Source organism: Furipterus horrens, unplaced genomic scaffold (assembly GCF_987537825.1).
Source record: "Furipterus horrens unplaced genomic scaffold, mFurHor1.1.pri manual_scaffold_5, whole genome shotgun sequence".
NCBI lineage: Eukaryota > Metazoa > Chordata > Mammalia > Chiroptera > Furipteridae > Furipterus > Furipterus horrens.
This window is the reverse complement of record NW_028327175.1, coordinates 141,392,660-141,408,106: the sequence shown is the minus strand read 5'-3', so window position 1 is coordinate 141,408,106 and position 15,447 is coordinate 141,392,660. Positions and strand designations below refer to the sequence as shown.

The 15,447-nt window shown below is 41.2% G+C and overlaps 1 protein-coding gene across 2 annotated transcripts in view; it reads right to left on the bottom strand.

The window, feature by feature from the left end:
- Nucleotides 1-15,447, bottom strand: part of PANK1 (pantothenate kinase 1) — a 48,790-nt gene that overhangs the window by 7,242 nt on the left and 26,101 nt on the right. For both annotated transcript variants that reach the window (XM_090277990.1, XM_090277991.1), the window contains exons 2-5: nucleotides 9,688-10,040; nucleotides 5,279-5,532; nucleotides 1,339-1,515; nucleotides 727-850 (exon numbers count right to left, since the gene is read on the bottom strand). In XM_090277990.1, coding sequence (XP_090134116.1) covers nucleotides 727-850; nucleotides 1,339-1,515; nucleotides 5,279-5,532; nucleotides 9,688-10,040 — 908 coding nt within the window. The remainder of the gene's footprint in view (nucleotides 1-726; nucleotides 851-1,338; nucleotides 1,516-5,278; nucleotides 5,533-9,687; nucleotides 10,041-15,447) is intronic.

Below are 15,447 nucleotides of genomic sequence, written 5' to 3'. Positions count from 1 at the left end.
TATTTCTGTTAAAATTATATATAAAAAAGAAACTATTACTGATGCTACCATGATGCTTTAATACTACTCCTATTGCTTGTTCCATGCCCAACTCCCCCTTCTTGTCTTCCTAACACTGCTCAGTAAGAGCCAGTCCACTTTACACATCTTGCATTTCAGGAAAAGGTTCCATTTTTTTTTTTTTTCCCCAAAGGGGATTTACAATATTTCAAACATGTTACCAAAGTTTTGTCTGTGACCAGCTCTACCCGTTCTTGTGCCTGGGGCTCTGGCTGGCTTTAGCTGCAGCAAGCTCTCTGTGCTTTGATAGCCCTGTACAATGCTGCTTGAACTCCATGCCACAAGGCAACACTGTAAAGAAGCTGAAAGCAGAGAGAATATCAAATATTGTAGGTAGAACGCTTCACTCACAAATATTTTCAAGTCTGCACAGAGCTTTTCCTCACACCTCAGTAGGTACGTGGTAATACTGATGGTTAGAGAGGCTCAGGCATGGGCTGTTATTTCACCATGTTTCTTCCATGGTTGGGTGGTTTTATTATCATCCAGTGCCTACTTAAAAATAAAACACACCCTCTCCTGCCACACACTCTTCTAGTTCTACAAGGAGCGACTACAACAAAGGGCAGATTTCCCAAGGGTTGTAGTTTTGTCAGGATCAACAGTTAACTGCCAGAGGTGATGGATATGAAATGACACATGGCTTTCCCTGGGTTAAGGCCTTACCTCATTCAACGCACACATCCGAGCAATGGAACCAATGTTGTTGGTGATGGTGACCAGTGTGGCTCGGGCGAGGTCTTCCTTGCTGATGGACTCTCGCTTTTCCTTACTCATCATGTTGCCAAAGCTATGTTGGAAATATTAGCGAGAGTGTTCAAAACTGTCCTCAGGCAGACCCCATACTTCCACCACAGTACTGTGGAAAGCTGTATGAATAACTTTCAAACTCAAAGAACCTGACTTTGCTGCCATGGTTTACAAGCAGACAGGATTACAACATGAATGGTTGGCTGGTCTTTTCATAATAGGAACAAAATAGCATGGCTATTAATGGGGAAATTTTTTCTTAATGCGGCTAGAAATCTGGACAAAAATGAAACAGGAAACTTTTGCAGTTTTCCAGAACCTTCTTTCAAAGCTGCCCTATTTTAAGCACAAGCATCAAGAGTTAAACTTCTCAGTGCTTCACAAAGGGCAGGAGATCAAATATGAGCTCCAATCCCATAGATAGTTGTACATAGTGGGTTAAAATCTTTAAAAATAACTAAATGAATAGACAGGTGGAGAGGTTGCCTTCAGTTTAATCACTACTGTTCCTAGCTACTTAGTCTCTACCTTGATGCTACAGCAGATCCTTGAAGGCCAAATCGTTCATAGTCTCCTCCGTAAATGTCCTTCACCAGCTTATCAACATTGGTGCTGTCGCCTTTAGCTGCCATTTCCAGAGCTTCTTCAAAGGTCTCACAACCAGTCAGCAAGCAACATAGGCCTAGGAATGTTCCACCTCCAAGACTGAAGGAACAATAAGGTTTATTTTTAAATTTTACTTAAAGATATGCCCATCCAAGTCCCCGCTGACATCAAGACAACTAATATAAGTTGATAAAAACAAAGGGAAAACAAAGAGGCACTTGAAATAAAGTGCTAGGGTACAAAAGGGCTATAGGGTATATTGGATAAAAAAAGAGGGCAGAGACTAAAAAAAAAACATCAAAGAAAACTTGCCCCTGAATTTAAAAGCAAAACCAGAGAGATTCTCACTGATTTCTGTTGTGAGACCTTCAACTTAGCCACTAACCTAAGGGCTCCATTCAGCCTCCCCACCTATAAAATCAGACCAAATCATGATTGTTCTTATTTGGGTGGTCTGAAAGCAGCAAATAACCAGGGAAATGACTCACTCTCTCACTCACTCTCTCTCTCTCTCTCACGCGCACACACACACACACACACACACACACACGGTTAGGCAAAAGTAGGTTTACAGTTGTGAATATGTGTGTATTCTTATGTTATTATTTATTAATTATTGCATTATAGGGTAGTTTCAGTCTACCCTATAAAGCTACTATGTTTTAATGGGAACACGTTTGCTCTGCAAGCCAGCTGGATTTGTCTTGTTTTCTCTATGTATGTATTTTAAAAGTCTTTCCTCCTATTTCTAGCTTTATCTTTCATTGACACAACCTTTTTTTGAACAGCCGAATTGGTATTAATCAAGGCATTTAACAACCTACTCCAAACATAGGCAACGGAAGATACTGGCTGACTTAGAAAGAAGGCAACTCATCAACTGATGTGTTGGTATGAGTGAAAAAGAACAAGTGCTTTGCATGACTGAGAAATGACAGGTGACTCCAGACGAAGACTCGGAGCCAAATGGGGAAAGCAAGCATGCATTTGCGCAGCTGGCACCTGCAGACAGGAGGAAAGAATGCACAGTCGCAGAAGAGCACTTTATTAATATCCCCAGCCTGTTAACTTGATTATTTAATCAAGTGATTCTCTTTCTCATGATCAGACACATGTTTGTTTCAGCAGACACACAGAAGACCCTCAGAAAAGGAGAGACAGAACATATTGCCAGAAAGTTATTAAATATGATCTTAAAAAAAAAAACCCAACAACCTTATAGTGAGGGATTTTAGGGAGAAGAAGAAACCTTCAATTACTGACTGCTTGTGTCCTTAAAATAGATTCCCAATGAGATAAGATTACTGTAACTGTCTGAAGTTTCAAAAATTTTTATATTCCTCTTTTAACAGACCACACGTTCTAACAATGTTAGTTGTAAAGTCTTATCTTTTTCCTTGACTCCGATAGTAAAATTGGAGTTGTGTCAATAGAAAATAAATGTTGCTACCCAATCTAGGATGCAATAAAATTACCCATAAGACTGAAGCGAAGCATTAGAAATCATGTTTAAAAGAAACCTGATATTCTGCAATGACATGGCTTCTTAAAATGAAAATGCTTAATAAGGAAATAGGGTATAAAACCATACCAACAACCTGGGTTAAGCTATGAGTTCACAACAGTAGCAAAACTTGAAACTTAAGCCATGTGCTTAGATCTGTGATTCCCAAAGTGTGTTCCACACACTGATGCTCACTGCTGACCATAATACTTTATATCAATGGTTTTCTACCTTGGATCAAACAGCAACTTTGGCAGGACAACCCTGGTTGAACAAGGAGGATCTGGGACCCAGAATGATGTCTTGTTCCCCTCCCCCACCCACGGCAGCCCCTGAAAGGCCTCTTTTCACATTCAGTCCCCTGCAGCACATTTCCACAACTCCTGGTGACCGGGAGCTTGTAGCTAAGCTTGGACGATGGGGTTGTTGATGATAACAAAGCACTGGTCATTAATGGGTATTTACCAATAACTAAAATTTATAGGCATTATTACACATGGAATAGAAGCCAAACACCCCCAATTAGTTCATTAGCAGCTATTCAAGGTGACCCAAATCCCTGGAAGCTCTAAGTCTAAGCCCTGCCCAGGCTCTGTAGCTTCAGCTTCACTGGAGAGGACACTCCAGCGTCATCATAAGATGTCGATTCAACACGGGAGGAGACAGATACCGTGTCACTCCCGAGTCGGACTGCACAGCCATTCTCGGCGGTGCAGATAGACTCTTAAGAAGCTACACCATCGTCTCTCGAGACGGACGGCTGCCGACGGAATTCGTAAATTTGAGTGTTGATCAACAAAATTATAAATATCTCTAATTGTGAAAAATGTTTAGTTTGCTGTTACCTTGGGATTAGCTCTACCAATTAAAAATGGTACCTTTATCAGAAGATCACTCTCTAATATAAAACCAGCTCCATTGAAATATTCATTTGTCTGATACTCCTGACAGCCCTAATGAGGCCATGGGGTCAGCTGTGATTCTTGTGTGGGCAAGTAGGCTTAGTTCTGTGTTCTCAGTGAGAAAATGTATGTTTGGTGGCAATTAACTTACACAACAAAGTCTATGTTCTGGACACAAGCAGGATTCAATGAGAGAGAGAGAGAGAGAGAGAGAAAGAGAGAGAGTGTGTGTGTGTGTGTGTGTAAGCCAGGGTTTCTCATCACCAGTACTACTGACTTTCAGGTCTTAGTAATTTTTTGTTGTTGTTGTAGGGGGTGGGACTCCCTAACCTCTAGCTATGAGTTGCAAGTAGTACCCCACTTCCATCTGTGACAACTAAAAAAATGTCTCTAGAAAATGCCAAAATTCCCTGGGGGGATAAATCTTCCTTTCCCCAGCGGTGAACCACTGTTTTATACAGACCCATCACAAGTCATGCCAGTACAGTAGAAAGCAGTACTGTCATCCTAATGGGTGAATAGTACTACAGACCATTCATGACACAAATGAGGATACTGAGGCCCAGAGAAGTCACATGATATCATCATTTGTCAGAGACAAGGGTTTCAATACCATGTTCCAAACCACATTCTGCGTGGCACTAGTTCTTTAAGTTATTCCCCCAGAAATGGGTTCTGTGGTCCAATAAGTTGGGAAAACATTCATACCAAATCATTGTCTTAGAAGTAAAAAAAAAAAAACAAACAAAACAAAACAAAAAAAAAACTGTTTAATTTGGTTTCTACCAGGATTTCTCAGATTTATGACCCCAGATCCTTTCCTCATGTTGAATCCCCATTAAGAGGAAGCTGAGCCCACCTACCCTTGGATTTGCACCAAAAACATGGCGCTCTACTCAACTGTGGCTAAGGGCTGTTTCCTGCCCATGACATTCCAAAATTCCCTGTGAGGTATGCTGACTAATCCACTTCTCAGGTGGAGCATTTACCTGAGGGTAACAAGCATTCCTTATAAACCCAGCTTGTTTGACTGATTGGAATGATGCATTATTTCAAGCAATTCATCCTGAGCTAGGCACCAATGTGGTTCCAAAAGGTGGGTTCTTTAGAAGCCCTCCGACCATCCCTAGCATTCTTCCATCCAGATTCTACTGTGCTTTTTGTCCCTGCCATTCATGTGGGACTTAATATGTATGACTTTTTGGGAAAACTTCTGATGTGTATGACCCTTCACCCCTCAACCTGATCTGTTTCCAACAGGGCAAGGACTGTGTTTTATTAACTTTTATATAAATCACCCTCATGACATATCTAATATATCATTTTTGATTGACAGAGGGTAAGAGTTTTCTTTTAAAAATGTATTCAATATAACTAATATTTTCATAAACCAGTCTTCAAGAAAGAGACCTGGGTTTAAGTATAAAAGGGTTCTCCTAGTGAAAATCATGTTTACCTGGTCCCTGTAACTCTTTTATAGTTGTCCTTGGAGTATACTGCTAGGATGCTGACCCCTGAGCCCATGTTCACCAGCAGCATAGGGTACGGGTTATCAAGGCAGTACGGCTTTTTTTGACACAATTCAGGATTTGTGGGGTTTTCAAAATAGTAACATTCTGGCTTGCCATTGAAGCCAACAGAGTCAACGTAGAGCAGGCCCCGAATCAGACAATCCAGTTCATCCAGTTTATGGAGCTGCAAGTCCGCGATCTGTAAGGGAATGAAACCTGTGAGAAAGGCTGCCATGACTTTAGGGGAAGTACCAGAGACGTTTAGCCGGACTTAAAATGTGTTATTAACATTAAAAGTACAGAAACACCCTGAAATACCAAGCTGTAAAATCTTGCTGATAATTAGCTTTGGTTGGACACCGGGCATCCTGTCTGCCCACAGTGTAAGCTAGAGGATGGTAGCCGGACCTGCTGCTGAAAAAGCATCTCATTATCATGTGTAATGGGTTGAAAGGTAGCTCCTGAAAGATAATGCCCATGTCTTAATTTTCAGAACCTGAGGATGCTACCTTATCCGGAAAAAGGGTCTTTGCAGATGTCATTATGTTAAGGATGTTGAGATGAAGGGAACATCCTGGATTATCTGTTGAGGTTCCAATGACAAGTTTCCTGATGTGACACATAGGAAAGACTTGACAGACACAGAGGAGAAGGTCCATGTGAGGATGAAGGCAGAGCCTGGAGGGCTGCACCACAGGCCAAGGAATGCCAACAGCCACTGGAAGCTGAAAGAGGCAAGGAATGGAATCTGTCCAAGAGCCTCTGAAAAAAGTAGGGTTCCTGCCAACCCCTTGATTTTGATCTTCTGGCCTCCAGAACCATGACTGAATAAACTTCTGTTGTTTTAAGACACGAGGTTGGTGGTAATTTATTACAGCAGCCACAGGAAACACACTCAGCACACTGCCGAGAAAGGGGCTTCCCACAGCGTGGGGAGAGTGAGAATGTTCTGAAAGCAGCAGGAACCCTACACTGCCTTGGCAGGACATGAAGTCCCGAGGGTGGCACGTTAAGCCTGGAAGTGGAGGGTCAATTTCTTTAACCCATAACGTCCAACTCCACTTTCCCCAGGCCTGGGCTTTGGAGTTAGGTAGACCTGGCTTTGAATTCTGGCTCTAATATGTAACAGGGGATGTGGGGCCTGTTACTGAACTTCTCAAGCCTCAGTTTCCTCATCTGTAAAATGGGCATAATAATACCTACTGCATAGTGTTATTGTGAAGATTACATGATAAAAGTAACATGTAAAATTCTTACAGAGGGATTGGCATGTACAAGGGACTCAACAAATTTTGGCACTTTTACTAATAGCTGGGGTGGCCTCCAAGTGTCCTTTCATGCTCATATGGGACAAAACTCCTATTCTCCTAGGCACAGAATAGAAAGGGTAAAGGGGAATAATTGGCTATGGGCTAGCCTTAGGAGTGAGTGGCCACTTTGCATCCTCAAAAGTCTAGTTCATGATCCTCAAGAATGGTATTACTGCTGGTCCAAAGGTCTGGATTGATGCTAATTTTCCATGGACAAAGAGAAAAAAAATCATCTAGCAATCAGCAACAGAATATGAACCAATCAATGAAAGAAGATAATTTATAACATGTAACATTTTAAAAAATCTCTTTAAGAAAATAATAACTGATATTTATTGTTTACTACGTGCCAAGCACTTGTACTAGATCATGTAATTCTCACAAAAACCCTGTAAGGAGGTACTATTATCCTCATTCCATGGTTAAGGCTCACAGAGCTCAAATAACTTTCCCTGTGTGATACAACCTGCAAACATCTCCCACAGACTTGCTGTTCTCTCTTGCCTTCATTCAAAACGGGTACTGCTTCTGAGATTTGGAGACAACCTATTCAAGTACGAAGAGAGTTTGCCAAAAGGGGCATCATCTTCATCACAGAAGTTAACAGCTAGAAGAAAACTGTTGACTTTGTGCCACCTATCTGAATTTCCCATTCAACAGACTCCACTGAAGCTGTCCCTACAGAACAGAATTAGTTAGAACAGCTTACCAACAAGGTGGTAGAACTTTTCTTGATACACAGAAACAATCATTCTAAACGATACCTGGTATAAATTAAATCTATCTCATTAAGTAAGCAGATTTGGGGAAGGCCCCCACAGAAGAAAGCTTGCTGGTCCTCCCCAGGGGCTCTGGCGGCACAGGCTTCAGTAGCCTCCCCAAGGTGAAGGTCCCCATGGGCTTAGAGATCTATGCGGGGGGTGGGGGGTAAGCAGCAGTCGCTGAGCAGTTCAGTGAATGAGGAACCGCATAAATGATGGTGGTCCCATATGATTATAATGGAGCTGAAAAATTCCTATTGCCTAGTGACATCATAGCCATGGTAATGTCTTAGTGCAACACATGCCTCACGTCTTTGTGGTGCTGCTGGTGTAGAAAAAACGACTGCACTGCCAGTCATATAAAAGTATCACACATACAATTATGTACAGTACATAATACTTTGTAATGATAAAAACAACTATGTTCTTGGTTTATGTATTTACTACTCACTGCTATTTTAGAGTGTATGCTTTCCATTTATAAAAATAACAGATTTGCTATAAAACAGTATGTCGTGTTATGCCAGCAACAGCTTCATACCACATCTCAAAATGGTATAATTATCTCTTGTGCTTGATTAAATTTCATGTTGTTTTGTTTAGTAACATGCTATACAGGTTTGTACCCATATAGTGGCAGGCTATACCATACAGATCTGTGTTAAGTGCACACTATGCTGTTTTTGCATAACAATGAAATCACCTAGTGACGCATTTCTCAGAACATATCCCCGTCATTAAGCAGCACATGACTGTACTTCAAACTTGCTCCCTGCTCCAGTCTATTCATTAAGCTCCAACAGCCTGTCTGAGGGAGCAGAGGCTTCTTTACCTTGGTTGTAATAATATATGACCTTTCCCAGTTCAGAACCTTGAGAAACACACTTGCTCATGGCCGACATATATTGAGTAACTTCCTCCCTGAACACACATTACCCCAGAGGAGGGATGGAGGCATTAATGGATGTTGCATAAATGTTCCAGGTTACCTTGGTTCACTCTGGGCTCCCCAGGACAGACGGACAGTAGAATGTCTGCAACTAGGGAGCTCACAGCACTGGGGCTGGGTCAGCATTCCTTCTGTCTGAATCAGAATTGAGGTGCTACCCTAGTTCTTACCTAGGGGGCATTCCTAGGACCTCTTTGTCTCTCTTTAACTTTAGTTTTCTTATCCATATAGCACAAGAATGTTACTCTTCCTGTTCTCCAGAGGTCACTCCTAGTTCTGACGTACTAAAAATCAGATGATGAAACTGAGGCCCACAGAAGGGACATATCTTACCCAAAGTCACCTAACTAGTTAAATGAAGACATAGGACTAGAATTCAGGTTCAGTGCTTTTTCGATTATGAACTCAAGTTTAATTTTCATTTCCTGGATCTCAACCATCTCAGTTTCAAAACTCTTTGATCATTGGGCCTCTTTGATGAGAAAAAGATCCCATGAATCATTTAAGTAGGTGGCAGCGTCAAATTCTACTGCTGGGAAGGGAAAGGGGACACAGAAAAAAGAAGCCAAAGTCTGACTATAATCAGTGTCACGTAGAGTACTAGGACAGGGCTTCTCAGTAGGAGCTACTTAGTATAATTAATAAGATAAACGATGTTAGCTTTGATGATACAAATACAATTTTCACTTACAGCTTAATAACGCATTGACTCATTAATTTATTCATTAATGATAGACTTTATGACAAGACTGGATTACATTAGTTCCAGGACAGTGTTTGCTTCAGCAACACAATAATATCAAAGAGTTCATTTTTGTGAGTAAATCTTCTGAATGGCATTCATAAAATAAGACAGTGCAAATGGGTAGACAGAAGTAATAATTTTTAGTATGACTAACAGAGAGTCTTTCTTGTGGGCGTCAGTCTATACACCTAGGAAACTGGCACAATGAATATGCTTTTCAAGAAATGGTAGTGTTTTTGGAAAACTAAAATACTTCAGAAGGGAGTTTTATAACATTTGTCTTTAGTGTGCTGTGCAGCAATAATTAAAACAAGTGACGATGATAGCTAATACTTATTGAGCATTAATAAATGCCAGGTACATATTATCTCATTTAATCTTTCATGTAACAATCCTATGAAGTAGTACCTATTCATACAGATGAGGAAACTGAGGCAGAGAAGTGAAGCAAACTTGGCCAAAACCCCAAGGCTAGTAGTAGCCTAGTTCTTCAGTATGCAATGCCACACTTATAGACATATGAGAGGTTTTCTTTCTTTCTTTCTCTAAGAGGTGGTTTTGTTGATTTAACAAGGACAAACCCACATACCATTCTGAAGTCCTCTTCGAACTTGAAAGCCCCGCCTCCTGTGGCACAGAGAGTGGTGTGAAGGCTGGAGAAGTTCTTTTCACTGCCCATCTGAATGAACAGGTGCATAGCACAGGTGGGGAAGCGGATAAAGTGCAGGTTCCCTTTGCGCCCACACATGGTCAAGTTTTTCAGTTCCAGGTGGACATCTCGGATACCAGTTTTCCCATAAGCAGTGTTAGAAGTCAAATACTTCCTGATGCTCTTCAGGTTCTCCACTTCCTCTTGTTCCTCTTCAGCGGTGATATCCTTCGGTTCAAAGTAGACCAACTTAACCAGTGTTCCACCGATATCCATGCCAAACCACGGAAATGCTAGAGGACAGAATGACAGAGTGCCGATTAATTCTATACATGCAAAGAAATACTTGATTTTTTAAATATTCAATAATGAAATGGCATGGCGTCACATCTCTAGGTGCGTTTAACATTCAGTTTACTTGATTTCAAATTTATGTGCCAAAAGAAAAGATATGCAAGAAGAAATTCACAATTTAAGTGGTGCCCATGATTCTGCCCACATTCCACTCGATTAGAGTCTGTGTCAGGACTGATGGTGAGAAAAGGAACAGGACTCTGTAGCTCCCCAAGCCAGTCTCAATTTCCACATGCTTCTCAGAGCTTGAGAATCTTACCAAGCTCCAATAAAAGTACATGTTTTGCATACATCATGGCTCCCAAATACTACTTTAGCAGAATCTTAACCAAAGAAACAGTGACCTATTCTGATGCCAAAGGAAAAACTGGCTATGCTAGGTGTACCGGTAGACAGTGTATTGATTTCTAAGCCTCACGGTGCCTTCCTAGGGCACTTTTCAATGATCATTTTTACAGCATTTGATTTTTGCCTCTGTGAGCTGACTTTATAAGGTATGACTCCACTGCTTAAACTACAGAATAAACAGGAAGCAGAAAGGGAGAAAAAGTGGGTATGAGAGATGATGGGCAGACATGATGATGCCTACAGTGGCAGAATTCTAGAGGACAGCTCCAGTTACATCTCCTTTCTTTCTTCATTAAGCAGAGACACTCGCTCCATCTCAAATGGCCCACCCGGACGTCCCCAACCCAGCTGCACGTTACAACTGCCTTTAACATTCCAATTTCTGGTCTCCTTCCCATGAATTCTGATGTAATTCAGGGGCGGGGCTTTTTTTTTTTTTTAATTCCCCAGTGGTTCTTAATCTACAGGCTTGGGAGCTACGAAACCAGAAGGACCACAGTCACTGACAGGCAGGCCATGAACAAGCAGAGCTCCTGACCAGGTCTGTAATACAAAGCCATACTTCAGATGTCGGTACATACATGTACCTCACAGATGTCGTTTTGTGGTCCATTTTCTAAAACTCACTGCATTGTATAAACACGCACACACACAACACACAAAGTGGGTCTTCAAATAATATTGTTTTGTTATAACATTGATGAGATGCCATAGGAACTTAACTCTTGTTTATATCAATTAGCCTGAGGTAAAATTGGTTTTATTCTATGTCATTTCACTTAAAAGTCACAGAAACTATGGACTTTATATGAGTACGTAAATCTGCTGGAGTTGTTGGCTTATGTCAAAATGAATCTCTACTATAATTATTTTCATTGTTATTAAGAGAACTGGCTGAGCCAGCCTGACTTAATTTAGAGGCAACCTGGAAAGTTAGTTGATCCTCTTCTGTCAAATTCTCTGCAATGAACAGAGAACAAACCCAAATGAGTAGCCAAAATCTGGAGCCTCCTTCATCATTTCCTCAGCAGACACCAGGGGCCAAATTTCGAACTGTAATATTAAAACAGACCCAGGGAGCAAAAATGACTTCTTCAAAAAGTTTATTTTATGTAGCCCTAGAGAACATCTGTATGAGCTCTGGTCAAACTGTGCATATTATGCCTAGAGATTACATTGCCAAAAACAAGTTGGACCTACAGAAGTTCCTTTTTCTTAGCCGCCCTAGTACCCTCTCCACGTCTATGTTGGGAAGCAAGGAGGGAGAGGTACATGGAGGAAGCCATTCCTGAACACAGAATCTTCTTTCCTGTGTGTCACTGTTGTCATTTAGCTGCAGCTGCTCCACACTGGGCGAGCGGTAATGCCAACGGTATGGAAAAACAAAACTCCAAACTTCTGAAAGATTAAGATCAACAAATTCCACTGATCAGACCAACTTATCTTTGCAAAACAAATTCCACAGAGCCCAGGGTAGGCAGGGAAAGTTGCTCTTCCTAGCAGAAGGCAATAGAAAAGTGGAAACAGTTCATCCCTGCTAGTCAGTTCAGCTCACAAATGATGTTGCTTGGCCCATTCTCTAAAACTCACTGTGCCATCAGCATGGCCCACAGTGTAGGTAAAAAGACAAAGCCCTGAACCAGGGTTTAGAACAACTGCTTTCCAGAAACAGCTAGCTCACTGCCACTCCCCCCACCTCTCTGGATCTCAATTCCCTTAGCTGTGAAAAGAGTGGAGTGCACTAGAATGGTCTCCAGTTTTCCCCTACTATAAATTTTCTATGGATTCTTTAAGAAGTATAAAAAAATAATCACAACCACCCTTCATCATATAGGTTAACCATAGCCCTAGTTTTGAACTCTAATGAAATACTCTATGGCATGTCAACAGGTGGCTGGGCTATGCAATCAATGTTGCAGTTATAATTCATTCTTATCAAAGTAGGGTAGACACCTACACCTGGTAGGATGGGGAAAGGGTATTCTAGAACACTGCTAGGATGACCATTTTGGAAAGACTATGGCAACACCCATTCAAATTAAAAGTACACATACATTTTCACCCAGCTAATCCCTCTCCCGGACCTTATTTTAAAAATCACCACTATTGAAACATAGGTATCAGAATGTTCATAGCAGAACCCTTTAGAGCAGCCAAATTAAGAATAAACAAAAACTGGAAACAAAAGTGCATGCCCTTTAACGAGGAAACTGTTCAATAAAATGTATGACTTCGAAACCATGGACTACTGGGCAGACATTAAAAAAGAACAAATGAGACCTATACATGCTGCCTGGAGAGATATCCCCAATTTTCTGTTAATGAGGAAACCAAAAGATTCATAAAAGTATAAATAACTTATTTACTCTATTTGGTTTGAAAAGAAAGGAGGTGAGGAAGAGAGGGGGAAAGAGAAGGAAAGTGGGGAGGGACAGAGGATGGAAGGAAGGAAGATCCCTCTGTGTTTCTGATTATATGAGCCTGTGGAAATGTATATGAGCCCTCCCCTCCAGGTTGTCACTATCGTTAGAGGGTGGCAGGAAGAGCAGGTTTATGGGGGGAGGCCACAGATCAGGGGAGGGGATGGAGAAGATTCTACACCTAGGACTGTCAGTACATACAGAAGTAAAAAGAAAAAGAATTCAGTGATAATGAAAATTAGGAGACATCTCCGCACAGAATGGACAGAACAAGCAGTGTGAAACCCAGAAAATAATCCAGCTCTGCACCAGAAATCCAGTCTTCACCCAGCCACAGCTGTCACCGCCAGCCCTCTGGGATGAAGAGTTGCTACACGGCCTTTTGTTTGGCTGAGTATTTGTAGGTACAGGCAACTGCGGAGAAGTCTCATGTTGGAAAACGCAACAGGGGACATCTAAACATTACATAAGTTAGAGTCCTGGTTTTTTCTTTCTGCTTTATCTCCAACTCATTTTTCAGCCATTTCAAAGCTTTTGTTGGCAACTCAACAAAACAGTGGGAAAAAGTGTCAAGTTTTAAAAATGCAGTTAAACGTTACATCAGCAGTTTTGGTTAAGGTAAAAGGGAATAGGATTGGAATACTTTATTAGTTTAAATGGTGGTAGAAATTGCTTTCACTATGTTCCTTTCTTACTTTCATGAAAAATGGAATGCTCTTGTATTCATATCTTAATGCTTTTATAGAACAGTGTCATATTTTTAAATGTACAATTTTATTTATTTATCTTCCTGATATCAAGGGCTCCCTAAATCTAAGCTTCCTATACATAAGTTGCAAATGGAGATAGAGGGGGAAGGAAGAACATCCCAATGCAGCTATCACTTATGACTCATTTTTTCTTTAATCCAGGATATCCAGATGTTTTGATAAATTCAGCTGAACCACTGATAAGAGACTATTATTCCATGTTTGTCAGAATTGCTGGTGGTTCTAGATACAGAATGTTTGTGTTCATCCTTTATTCCTCCATCTTACACCAGATGTCATTTTTTTAAATTTCTGGAACGTTCATCAAGGATGTTCAGAAGGTGACGATGTTCAAACTGCACGAGTAGACTTATGCAAACAAGTAAACTGATATACTCATTCAAAATGCTTCTTCCATAATGAGGTGTGCCTAAACTAGGAGCTGGTATTCATAAAACCAGGTACCATAAGTAGTTGAATCAACTAGATTTACAGGTCTCAACATGAATAGGACTCAAAAACAATGCTGAAGGAAATCTGCTTTAATGGTGAGAAATGAACAGTACTGGTCACCGCTTCCAGACCAGAGCATTCAGTTGCAGGCACGAGACCCTCTACAACTTCCCCATAGCGATGGGAAGCATTTCAGATAGTGGCTGATCCCTCAGCCTAGGTCCTAGAGTGAGGACACAGGCAATCCTCAAGGTCATACAGCATGAGCATGAAATAAGCCTTTGTTCTTTAGACCACTGAGATTCGGGAATTGTCTGTTGCTGCAATAGAGCCTGGCCCGTTCTCACTGCTACTGACATGGAGTGTTGCTTCAACAGCAACAAAAAATGTGATACTGGCTTAGAGGCCAGGCAGCAAGAAGGAAATGAATTTTGGAGGCTGGCAAAGCATTTGGTAAAACTGTTATGTACGATAACTTGGAAAGCAGATGATAACCAAGAGAATTAGGGGACCTCCTGTAAGAGGTTCAAGGTCAAATGTTAGTAGCATGTCTTGGTGACTACTGGCTACTGTGGGCAGAATTTTAAAAGGTGTAACCAAAAAAAAAGAAGAAGAGATGGACTCAGAACGTAACTGACTGCTTCACAAACAAAAGGAAAGGGAATAGAGTCCAAGTCAGACTTGCAGGGCTGGAAAAAAAGCAGCTGCTTCTTTTCCCCGACATATAAATGATAAAACTCAGGAACCCTTTGAGTGAAAAAGATCAATTAGCACTTAGCTTTAGGGAGAGGTCCAGAGGAAGAAAATGACTATCACACTCACTCTTAACACTCTGAAACGGTTAAGATGCCTCCAACTAAAGATGCAGTTAAGGTGGTGGCTTCTTCATTAATTCTTTCAATTATAATAGCTCAGGGGAAAAGACGCTAAAGATGTGGCTTCCCCACCAAAGCCTGACAGGTTCAAAATATCATCAACTAAGTCAATTAAGAAAGGCTAGAAGCATAGCCCAAAGGCATACAGTGAATATGAGTATGATACCAAGAACAGAGGGCTGGGCCTATGGAAATAAGAGTGAAATAGTCAAGAAACCTATTTCCTTTTGAAAAGAGCAGAGGAACCAAAAGCCTGAACCTAAAAAGGCTGGGAAAACTGTCCAAGGCCTGAAAGAACTCCAGAGCCTCCAATCCTGCAAAGTCAGGAAGCAGCAGAGAAACCCGCTCAGTCCCTATGGAGGACACACTTGAGATGTGATCAAAGAGGCTACTGGGAAAAGCCAAAGGCTGAAAACAACGCAGTGGGGGGGCCCTCCCGAGAATATTCTCCACCTACAAGGGAGGAAGCCCTGAAGATTTCAGAAATGCTTCAAATTTAGA